The 12,255-nt window shown below is 30.6% G+C and overlaps 2 protein-coding genes across 2 annotated transcripts; both read left to right on the forward strand.

Moving 5' to 3' along the window:
* The first annotated feature begins 7,460 nt into the window (after positions 1-7,460).
* Positions 7,461-8,627, forward strand: LOC125835265 (protein ALP1-like). Its single transcript, XM_049514396.1, has 3 exons — positions 7,461-7,748; positions 7,847-8,072; positions 8,191-8,627. Exons 1-3 carry the CDS (start codon positions 7,461-7,463, stop codon positions 8,625-8,627), a joined length of 951 nt encoding a protein of 316 aa, XP_049370353.1.
* Positions 8,628-9,368: 741 nt separating this feature from the next.
* Positions 9,369-11,347, forward strand: LOC125835311 (uncharacterized). Its single transcript, XM_049514436.1, has 2 exons — positions 9,369-9,782; positions 10,456-11,347. The coding sequence occupies exons 1-2, from the start codon at positions 9,414-9,416 to the stop codon at positions 11,170-11,172; spliced, it is 1,086 nt and encodes a 361-aa protein (XP_049370393.1). The 5' UTR covers positions 9,369-9,413; the 3' UTR covers positions 11,173-11,347.
* The last annotated feature ends 908 nt before the right edge of the window (positions 11,348-12,255 follow it).

Genomic DNA, 12,255 nt, shown 5'->3' on the forward strand with positions numbered 1-12,255 from the left:
GAGTGAAGAATATAGTTTTGTGTATATATATAATGCCCTATATGTGGGACCTAGTAGCCAACCTACTATGACTATTGGAAAAACAAAATTCCTACTTTCATCACAACCACAACATGCTTTAGTCAATATTTGTAATTTCTTGGAATGGCCTCACAATATCGTGCCTCAGGTGAATTCAAAATTTAAATTTAACGGATTCAATCCTTAAATTTTTTAGGTTTGAATTCGATGGAATATATATGTTTTGTGTGTCACAAATTATAAATTTGGATGAACTCGTTAAAATTAGATTTAGTTGGTTGTATTCCATTTCACATTTGAGAATATGAAAGTTGTATTCTGGTTTTTAGTTTGGTTGGTGATGTTTGGAGAAGTTGAATGGTCACTTAAATCACGAGAGGGAGTTATTTTGATGGTAATTCGTTTTCACTTTCAGTTTTAAGATTGTGAGGCGCTTGAGTCATTAAGGAAGTAATAAAGATAAAAGCTCCTAGGAAGAGGTTAAAAAGAGGAAGAAGAAAAAAAATTGACTAGTCAAGTAATCGTAGTAATTATTATTTCACAAAGTTAAACTTCTTGTCCTAAGAAAAATTGTACTCCCTCCATCTTATAATTACTTATTCAATTTCCTCTTCACCCTTCCCTTAAAAAATCATAAATAAAAAAGATATTTTTACTTATTTATTCTTTAATTCCTTTTAATTACTCTACTTATGTGCCTTTAATATCAATCCCAAGATTAACAATGGAGGGGTTTTCTAGTTTTTCTTTTAAGACGTGAAGCATTAATTATCATTTCATAATCGATTTGTTCTAACTTTTCCTTTATAAGGAAAGAAGATAGTCATATGAAGTAAGCATATCAATAAATAAAAAATTCAACAAAAAATAAAAATAAATTAGAATTATAAAATTTAGCTAAAAAATATGATAAGTTGACATACTATATTAAAATAATGTTGTGTTGTTTCAATATCTTAACGAAGACACAATATTTTTTTTTTTACATCTTTTTACAAGTAGACAACAATAATATTGAAGAGAAAATGTATCGGATTTTCAACTACACACTTATTTTTTGCGAGAATCTTATTATCTCCTGAACTACTTTAAAATAGAATAAATAATCCCTTAAGTGCTGAGTTTACATAGAGAGAATATGTTACTCTCTTTGAGAGAGTGAGTTGCCTTTTTTTTTTAATTTCTGTTTTTTCTAATTTTCTTTTTTATTTCTCTTTCTTTCTTCTTGTATTTATCTATACAACTATACTTTTTTCACCATTATCATTGTTGAAGCTTTTTCAATGGATGTTTGGTATAAAAATTATCAACAACTAATACATTTTATGACTAATAATTTTTCAATAGACTTATTTAGAACATATCTAAAAAATTAAATTTTTTTTTTTTTAAAAACATACTCATTAATTATTATTATTTTAAGTCATGGACTCAAGAGTAATAAAATCAAAGTGAAGTAATTGTATATTTAAAAAATATCTTCAAACTTATTAAAAGAAACTAAAACAAAACAATTTCTTCTACATTTTTAAAGAAGGATCCTACATGTTCTCCTAAAACCCATGAAGAATCAAAATCAAAAACTCAAATTATAAATTAATCATGAAAATTTTAGAGAGAGAAAGAATAAAGAATGGGGAAGAGAAAATGTGACTTGAATTTTCGTTTTTATAAATTATTAGAGATATAGAAATTTATTAAGGTAAAAAATGGTGTTTAGAATAGTTATGGTTGAAAAAATGATTGGGAAGAAAGGAAGAGGAAGGAGGAGAACTTTTAAAAAAAAAAATAATAATTAAATGGTGAAATACACATGTCAAGTGTGTGTATTTCACCATAAAGATACACATGCCTGGTAATGACATTTCAGGTAGGAAATAATTCCACTTTAAAATAGCACAGAAGGGTAATAGGACCCCCGTGAAATATAAGTGTGTAGTTGAAAATTCGATAATAGATTGAGGTATCATTTGGCTATTTTCCCAATATTCAATGATAATAGAGAATAAGAATAACATAAAGGAGAATGGAAAACATAAATATTGGAATAATAAAAGTTACTGGTGTAAAAGGATATTACAATTACCTAAAAACATTTTTATTTTCCAATTATTGCAATGCATGGTCCTAAAAGTTATTGTACTCTCTAGTTTCTACTAAATATTTCTTTTTAAATTGAGTGGAGTGAAACACATTTAAATTATCTTCTTTATTTTTTAGAGTGTAAATTTCATTCTTAAATTATCACTTATTAGTTTAAGAAAGATATCTCTTAATTATTTTGTTACATTCTCTTGATGGTGTGTGCAATATACTTTCTCTTTTATTTTAAAGAATTATCACACGACACTTCATATAGGCAAAACATTCTACCTTGACAAAAATTAAATAAATTATTAGTATTAATTAAAAATTAAAGATTAAAGTGTCATTATCCAAGAAAAATATTTTATTTTTTAAAAAAAAATTCAATATTTTGCTTACCTCACTCTACCACCTAATTTTTATTTTTATTTTTTTAAAAATCTTACTTCATATCTCCTTCCAAATTTTTTTAGCTATGTTTTAAAACATACCTACCCCACCTCTCCCAATTTTTATTTTTTTTTCATTTTTCTCGTTTTATGTTAGATATATACATATATTTTTAAAAAAGTATTTTCTACTTGTCACAAGATTTTTTAAAAAATAAATTTTCATTTTATGTTATATTCGATATGCAAGAAAAAAATATTTTCCTCAAAATATATGTATATATCTAATACAAAATGAGAGAAATGTAAAAAAAAAAAATTATTAGAAAAGGGGTATTAGAAGGAATGGGGTAGAATTTTTCTTTTAAAAAAAATAAAATAATATCTAATTTTTTTGAAAAGGAGTGGATGGTTTGGGGGGGGGGGGTGGTACGGGGGGGGAGAAGGTTGTGGAGCGGGGTAAGAAAAATATTTTAAATTTTATTTTATTAATTTCGGTTTTTGGGATAATGATACTTTAATCTTTAACTTTTAACTAATGCTAATAGTTTATTTAATTGGGATAATACTTTAGTTTACACATACCACTTATGTGTGTTTCTCAAACTAATGAGTAATAGTTTAGGTATGAAACTCAAACTCCAACTAGTACAAGTATGAAACTCAAGAAGGGGGATTGATTTATGCTTGTTTTTGACACTCCGCTCTTCAAATTTAATACTCCCTCTAGCACATATTAAGTGAATAGTTGGAGTATGACATACCCTTTAAGCAAAATATTTAAGGACATAAACTAATGTACACTTTCCACTATTACCTTTTGATTATTTTCAAACTATTCTCCTAGAGTAGTTAAGAACTTCATTAAAAAGAAGGATTAATATGAAAAGGGTTCCAATAATTCTCTTGAACTTTGAAAAATCACTTATTTAAAACTATGAAAAAGTTTCAATAATTCACTTAATCTGGAATATAATTTTTCTTTTACTTGAGCCAAGTGTCTATCGAAAACAATATTCTCTCTATCCTTATAAAGTAGGGTTAAAGTTATGTACACTTTACTGTTTTCAAATTCGGCTTATGAGATTTTAATGAGTGTGTATATCAGTGCCCATTTAAGACGTTCACTTAATGAGTAAACATCAAATTGAAAATTCAAAGGGAAAATATATATATACATTTATGTGGATGTTCATGTATCCTTTTCATTTGAAATTTCTACGTCAAGACTCGTGTAGAGACTTTGACAAAAAAAACTAACCACATTTTTCTATTCATAGATGTCTTTCTTGACTAGGAGTCACCCAAAGAGAGTAACATCAAATTGTAATTAATTAGACTATTGTGAGTTAGTAGTGTTCTTTTGAAATTATAATACTGTTTTAATATATATTATAGAGAACAATTTAATTATAAAATAAATATAATATAAGTTTTATTCACGGATAATACATTTATCATATATTTTAATACACTTATAATATATTGTGTCAATTTCTTATCAAACAATCATAATATACTTTAAAATATTTATAATACAATTATATTGCATGCATATATAATTCACTTTTATATATATAGTGCCAGATTGATCATAGTATTGTTATGTGTTGCTATAAATGGTACTATAATAAATAAAAAAGATATCGCAAAAATCAATATTTTTTCTTAAATAGTACTTGTAGAAGTATTTTTTTTTCTCCTGTTTTTAACCATCGTTACGCACTTTAACGTCTTAAAACCTTATGTCAGGGTTTTACACAAGACTCGAGAGTAATATGTGAATAATTTATGTATCAATAACTAATTGTGTCCTTCGGGTGGTTATCCACATGGATGACCCGGGATCGATCCCCCCTCAATGCTTTCTGAGTCGAGCCTGCCGCATAGGGCTTGCCTAGTGCGATTTACATCCCCTGTGTGGTTTGCAGGCAGTGCTCACCAAAAAGGCAGAGGGTGTGGTAGAGGTTGTAGCAACTGCGAGTTATCCTGGGGTTCCAAAAAAAAAAAAAACTAATTGTTTGTATCGTCATTTCATTTACACTATCTTTAGTAAAAACTTTATTTATTATATAGTTCAAAAAAAAGATAAGACGGATTTGAGTGGATAATTAACACATGATGCTTGATAATTATATAAAAGGTGCATACATTCACTTTATGAGTCAACATCAGAATGCAAATTCAAAGAAAAAGGACAAATTTGTGTGCTTTGTAGCTTTCATATGAAATTTTTATGTCAAAGAATAGTGCAAGTACTTTAGAGACATAATAATTTTTTCACCATAGTTGTCTATCTTGACTTTAATTAGGGGTGTGCACTATTCGAATTAAACCGAATAACTAAATCAAATCAAATCGAATTTTTATTTGGATTGGTTTTTTGGTTTTTCGGATTAATTTTAGATTAATAAATTACTTTATTTGGTTTTTTGGTTTGATTTTGGGTTTTAAAAAAAAAAAACAAAAAAAAAAACGAATTATATATATATAATGTTTAGGTTTAGAATTAAGTTGGAGTTAACCATTTTTGTCCCTTTTTGGTTATTGCCTTTCATGATGATTACATTTATATTTTATGTTTGAATTACATCTATAATAGGTATACTTATAAGTATTGTGTTTTAAGTTTTACTTATGATTTATAATAGAAAGTATATTTAAGGGATTAAATATTATTACTTTGGTTATGTTATTAATTATTGACATAACCGAATAACCAAACCGAAAAAAGCCGAACCGAATAGGGGAAAACCAAATCAAACCAAATTTATTTTGGATCGGATTGGATTACACTTTTACAAAACCAAAAACCGAAAAATCCAAACCGAATAGTGCAAAACCAAACCGAAAAACCGAATGCACACATTAAAGACTTTAATGTGCCATAATATATACGGATTTCTGTTTAGCCACGTGAGACGAATTGATTGTAGTTTTATTTGGATTTGGATTTGGATTTTTAGATTGTACTTTTTATTTCATAAACATAAAAACCTCACAAGCTATGAAAACTTATCAAAATTGTTTTAATTTTTCATACAATCTTTATACCAAATAAGAAAAAGCTATAACAAAAGTATAATATATTATTATAAAGTTATATAAAAAAATACAACATTTTTATCGTACTTTAGTTAAATAAAAAGGTAAAATTAAAAATGAGTTGTAGTGTAATATATTTATTGAGTCGTTTATTGGTCAACAGGGGCGGAGGCACATGCCTTCGTTGGAAAAAATATTGTATATACAAGTAAGATGATATACAAAGTGATTAAATAACATATTTTGGACATCCTTGACATAATAAGTTGTTATAGCTCAGTGATTTTAGATGTCTTTAATAGGTTTAAGACACCTTGAATGAGTCAGTAGTCCTTTAGTATTATCACAAATATATATAGATATAAAATGGTAGGTTTTTTAATATGAAATATAAATTTGTGGGTCAATATTTGTTTTGAAAAATGTGAAATCATAATATAAAATTTTCAAAAATCAGGCTTTTTAGAAAATTTAAAATTTTATCTCATGATTTAAAACCATGACATAAAATCACATAAACATTAATTCATCTCATAATTTCAAATTGCAAGATGAATTAAATTACATATCCAAACGTCTACTAAATTTGATTTTAATGGTTTGAGTAGTTTTTAGCTAGGCAACGGAAGTGGTGGTGATAGTATATTCCTTGAGCTAATTAATGTTTTAAAAATGAGAATTGAAGTCCTTGTAGTTGTGATTAATTAAACGGAAAAGGGTCAAAATTGTCCCCGAACTATATAAAATAGACCATTTATACCCTTCGTTACATTTTGGGATCAAAAATGCCCCTGTTGTTATCCTAAGAGACCACAAATACCCTCAAGAGTTAACACCCCAAATTTTTGTTGACGTGGCAAGCCACGTCGGACTAATCCTTCCACCTAAGCATTGACAATTAGGATTCACTACAAAAGAACTAGACTTTTAGCGGCAACAACAGTCGCCACAAAAGCCTAGAAAATCGTCACTAAAAGTTTTTAACATTAAATTCTAATTTTGTGTTTTTTTCTTCATTGTTTTTAAAAAACCAAATATGATATCGATTAAGTAGGAGTTTTAAGACACTATGGAGCCGTTTGGTAGGATGTATTAATTAAAATAGTCCTTGGATTAAAATTTAATCCCCCTAATACAATGTTTGGTTACACAATTCAACTCAAACATACCTAATACATGGATAACTTAATACATCATATGTGGTCTTATCTAATACCAAGGATATCTAGGGATTACTAATCCCAGGTTTACTAATACTTGGACAAGGAAACGAAATGACTGAATTGCCCCTCAATTTCTATATACATACTTCAGAATTGGTAAAGAATTCACGCTATTCTGCTTTTTGGCGCCTTTCCTTTTTCTCTCGCGGTCTTTTCTCTTCTTTGGCTATGGAGAAGGCGTAGCGTGTAGGGTTAATTTCTGAACAACATCGTCACTATTAGCCATGTAGGGTTTATACGGGTTTGAACTTTTTTCTTTTCTTCTTTTCTTTCGTTCTTGTTCCCAAATGGTTGTAAATAGGTGAATTGAAATGTGCTTGCAAATTAATTATTATTTTGTGGGTTGAAAGTTTCTAAACAACATCGTCACTATTAGTATCTATGCTTAAAATTTATAGATTTCTGTTCATATTGTGTGTATTGATTTTGTCTAATTTTTATGAAAAACTTAGGTGTTATTATGGATCTTCAACATCTTTCGAGTACTGATTATATTATTCTTGAGGAGATAATGTGCCAACAATTTCTTGTAGTCCTTATTTGCCTTTTTATGGCTATTCATGGTCATTCACTAAGAAGGCAATACAGAAATGTGCATGAGATTAGGTACCGTATGAGTGTCCGAATACCAAAAGTTATTTCTCACTTAAATTGTATCATAAATGATAGTGACATTGTATGTATCGACAAGTTAAGAATGGATAGAAATGCCTTTCATAATTTAGTTCTATTAACTAAGGATGTCGGAGGTTTGACTGATGGTAAATATATGTCAAGTAGTGAAAAGCTAGCAATTTTCTTAAACATCTTGGCTCATCACGAGAAGAATAGATCTATCAAGGTCGATTATATTAGATCTGGATGGAGTGTAAGTCAAGCTTTTAATGAATGCTTGAGAGCTATACTCAAACTAACTTCATTGTTCCTTGTCAATCCTAAACCGATCCTTGAAGATGAGATTGAAGATCGATGGAAATGGTTTAAGGTAGGTGCGATTTTTAATTTTAGCATTTGTATATGACTAAATAAGGTAATTTTACTAAGACTTCGTTTTAGTGCGAGATAACTCTATATTTTTTATAGGGTTGTTTAGGTGCACTAGATGGTACTTACATTCACATTAGAGTTCCATCTGAGTACAAACCAAGATACAGGACAAGGAAGGGAGATATAGCTACTAATGTATTGGGAGTTTGTGATAGAAATCTCAATTTTACTTATGTGTTACCTGGTTGGGAAAGATCAACTGCTGATGGTCGTGTATTACGAGACGCTGTAGTGCGACGCAATGGTTTAAAAATTCCTGAGGGTATGCCATGTATATATGCATATAAGAACACAAAAAGAATGATGTATTTATTTTTTTGAGAAGGTAACTGTACATGAAAAGAATAGAAAGGTAACTAAATTTTATGTTTATATTATAGGTAATTATTATTTATGTGATGGAGGATATACAAATGGAAAAGGTTTTCTTTCACCTTACCGAGGGTATAAATATTGGTTAAGGGATTGGCAAGGTGACAACCCCCCACCTCGATGTCGAGAAGAACTTTTTAATATGAAGCATGCTAGGGCTCGTAATGTTATCGAAAGGGCGTTTGGTCTCTTGAAAGGACGTTGGGGAATTCTTAGGAGCTCTTCGTGGTACTCTGTTAAAGTTCATAACAGAATTATAAGTGCTTGTTGTTTGATTCACAACTATATCCGTAGAGAGATGGATGTGGATCCTTTAGACATGGATATGGAAGAACACGTTGAGAATCAACCTGAACATATTGATGTTGTTGAATCGTCTGAAGAGTGGACCACTTGGAGGGATGAGTTGGCTCAATCAATGTGGAATGCAAGATCTAATCAGTGATGACATGTTAAGTTTTTTTTTTTGCGATGAATTTAGCTAACTTGGGCTTTTAAGGTCAGCCTTATATCAAAAGTTAGAATCTCTCCTCTGTTTCAGTGATCTAGTGATCTTATACAAGTTAATTGGGAGTCTTGAATCCTTTTTGTAACTTTTGGCATATGTTATTATGAAATTTGTGGTTTTCTTAATATGTTATAATTATTACTCTTCATCACTTCCTCTACTAGTAAAATTTGACTTTATTTTACAACTCCAATCTCCTAAAACTAAAAGAACCCTGCAACACTAGTGCAGATTATAATTTTTGAAAGTTGATAGAGGAAAAGAAAACTAAATGATAAGTATGCATATAGAGAGAAAGGAATTAGTATTGCTCTTCCTGTATTTGATTTCCAGCAACCATGAAGATGGTCATTAGAGAAAGGAACAAATTGATAATGTCTACATAAAAGGATATAGAGAAAGGAATTTACCTATGTATTGTAGACAATGTATCCACATGAAGCTAGTCAGTTTCTCGACATAATGCCACTTGTGAATGTTTGCACGACCACCTGTTGAATGCAATATCTTTTAAGCTACTAATCTGGAGAGCCAACCACTTCCTGAATATATCAGTTTCTCCTACATTTTTTTTTTATATAAAGTGTTTCTATAATCAGTTCTTAAGTTCATGACAAGGTTATAGATTTGTTCAACTATTTAATGTGTGCATTATTGTTATTATCATTATAATTTTCTTCCTATTTATTTTTATAATCTATTCCACAAGAATATAAAGGCAAAATGAGCAGTCAAACATCTTCCCACGCATCAAAAAGATCAAGAAATTCAACTCCTTCGACTAGAAGGACATGGACTGCAGCAGAAGAACAAACTCTTATAGATGGATTAAAAGAGTTATGTGTTAATGGTTGGAGAGGTGATAATGGAACCTTCAAGCCAGGATACCTAAAGGAATTAGAATGTTATTTATGTGAACATCATCCTAACAGCGGATTGAAAGGTGAACCACATGTCTTATCTAGAATAAGATATTGGAAGAGATGTTATGCAAGTATAGCTATGCTAAAGAGTCGAAGTGGATTGGGATTTCAATACGGTGATGGAGCTATAATAGTTGATGATCCTAAATTTTGGGATGACTTCCTAAAGGTAATTAATACTTTATTAAAGTTATTATAATTTTTTACACTATCTGCCTGATGCTTTTAATTGTTTAGATCTGCACTTCTTCACTAGGGAGTGAATTTGTTGAATATGTTTCATGTGGACTGTCCACGACTATCACTAGAAAAGTAAGCGTGCTTCTGCATCCACCTCAATAATATCCATCATACTAGCCTCGTGTTCTCACGGATAAACAAATGAATGATCTTGTTTCAGACTTTACGCTCCTTGTGTTCTAAATTTATGGACAAAAGTTGCGGGTAATCCTCGATTTGCCCTCAACTATAAACATTGATAGGGGATAACTACCCACCAATCTTGTCTATATTTGTCTTGTTCCAGAGTTGAATGTTGGTAAGGTTCAAGTCAACTACTGCTTTGGGAGTGCACACCCTGTCCCGGGCCACCAAAGCCTTTCTCGATATGAATTAGTGTCAACCCAAACATAGCTGCTACAGTGAGCATTAATAAGTCTTTTAGCTTGAATACTGAAAAGTTGTGTCCAATAAATTTAGATTTCAAAGATACCGATTGCACAACTTAGAGAGCTTTTTAGTTGTTCATGATTATAGTTATGTATTTATATATGTGTTCTCTGAAAGAGTTATTAACTGAGTAATATTATATCACTTTGTTTTATTTTGTGATTATTTTCTAGGTTGATCCAAATGCCAAAAACATGAATAAGAAAAAATGGCCGATGTTTGTGGATTGGGAGGAAATCTTTGGCAAGGATAGAGCAACAGGGGAGTTTGCAGAAGGCCCATTAGATGTTGTTGAGGAAATTCAAAGGAGTCAATCCTCAGTACTGTTTAACGATATGAGTTTGGAATTTCCTATTGATCTTGATGGCGATGAAGAAGCTGGTTCTAGTCATAGACCTAATGTGACTACGGGAGAAGCTGGAAATGCTACTGGAGCTGCTACATTTCCTGAAGCATCTCAAAATGAAAATGCTGGAGCATTTGAACCTGAAGAAGCTGGATTTCAACAAACCAATAAACAAGGTGAGTATACCAAAAGGTCGTCTAATGTCAATGAAAAGGAGAAATGCAAGAAAAGAAAAAAGATCCCGGAGAATGATTCTGAGATATTTCTTAAGGGTATGGTTGAGGTTATAAAAAACTTTACTGACAGTCAAGACAAACGAATGGGTGCCTTGATTGACAAGATTGGAAATCATGACCAATCTGATCTTCGTGATCAAATTTATTCCATCATTGAATCCCCTATATTTGACTTGTACTCCACAGAGCAACGCATCAAAGCAACAATGGTTCTTTGTGATGACGTCAAAAAGATGGAATTATTTATACGCATGGGTGAACTTGAGCGTCAAACTATGATGTTTATGATCATCAATGATAAACTTTAAAGTATGGTAGACTGCAAGATAAGTGGAAAGTTCATTTTGCTAGTTTTGCTTAATTGAAGACCTTTAAATATTTGAGTGTAGTGTCACTTTCTGATACCTCAGATTATGTCCTATATTGAAAATGATTGGCGTAAGACGGACACGAGGACAATAGCTTTTGTGTAACTAGAATCTATGGAAAAACTTGAATGTGGTGTCACTTGTGATAAACTCAAATGATGTATGTAAATGTGTTTATTTGGCTTGCTTTTGTCAATTGATGTACATGATTCTCGCTTCTCCTTTTCTCAGTATATACTGAAATGTGAAATGAATGGATTTTCGATATGTATATTCTTTCTTTTGCTTCTTTTCCTTTGTTGTGCTTCACTTCAAAGTCAAGCTGATATAAGTGAGACTGAGTTGTCTGGCCTTCTGTATTTGCTCATTGCACTTATTTTGTGTGGTTATTTAATTTCCATATCGCTCTATATCTTTATTGAAGTCGCGGAAGTCCTACATGCATCATTTATAAATCAGGATATCAGTATGTACGATGATGAGACAGGAACTCCTGCTCAAGCTCATACTTTAAACTTAAATGAGGAGTTGGGGTAGGTTCATACATTCCTTTCGGACAAAACTGGCAGCAGCCAAAAATAGACTTTGGATTCGCTTGAAACAGTTGAAAGAACCTTAAACATGCAATAAAGGGGTTCGTCTTTGGATTATGCAGCATTGTCTATGATAGATTGGCAAAGAAAATGTTTGAAGTTTTACAATGTTCAATATTTGGGATAGAGACAATGTAGCAGGAAAGCTTCAGGTGGCTTGCTCATGTTGCTTAATTTTACTAACTTTATATGAAGCTGTGATCAAACTATATTTCTTTTAACATTAGAAACTTCTGCTGCTGTCCACACTACTTGAACTTTAGTTTTATTTTATATTTTCTTGTTTTCTTAAGAGAGGAGGGAGGTATGCCTTGGTCGGGGTACTTAAAATAACGTCTTCTCGTTTATGACTTGAGACTTCCTCAAGTGAATTAAATTTGTTAAGCACTTCGTATTCAAGTTTTAAACGTAATAAATATGGTAATTACAT

This window comes from Solanum verrucosum, unplaced genomic scaffold (assembly GCF_900185275.1).
Source record: "Solanum verrucosum unplaced genomic scaffold, falcon-dt-bn FXZP01001278.1, whole genome shotgun sequence".
In the NCBI taxonomy this organism is placed as follows: domain Eukaryota; kingdom Viridiplantae; phylum Streptophyta; class Magnoliopsida; order Solanales; family Solanaceae; genus Solanum; species Solanum verrucosum.

What these genes read in the sequence shown, in the direction of transcription:
- LOC125835311 (XM_049514436.1), top strand. Translation starts at nt 9,414, where the DNA reads ATGAGCAGTCAAACATCTTCCCACGCATCAAAAAGATCAAGAAATTCA. An exon ending in TTTGGGATGACTTCCTAAAG is followed by an intron (nt 9,783 to 10,455) that starts GTAATTAATACT and finishes ATTATTTTCTAG; the next exon opens with GTTGATCCAAATGCCAAAAA.
- LOC125835265 (XM_049514396.1), top strand. Translation starts at nt 7,461, where the DNA reads ATGGATAGAAATGCCTTTCATAATTTAGTTCTATTAACTAAGGATGTC. An exon ending in ATCGATGGAAATGGTTTAAG is followed by an intron (nt 7,749 to 7,846) that starts GTAGGTGCGATT and finishes TATTTTTTATAG; the next exon opens with GGTTGTTTAGGTGCACTAGA. An exon ending in TGGTTTAAAAATTCCTGAGG is followed by an intron (nt 8,073 to 8,190) that starts GTATGCCATGTA and finishes TTTATATTATAG; the next exon opens with GTAATTATTATTTATGTGAT.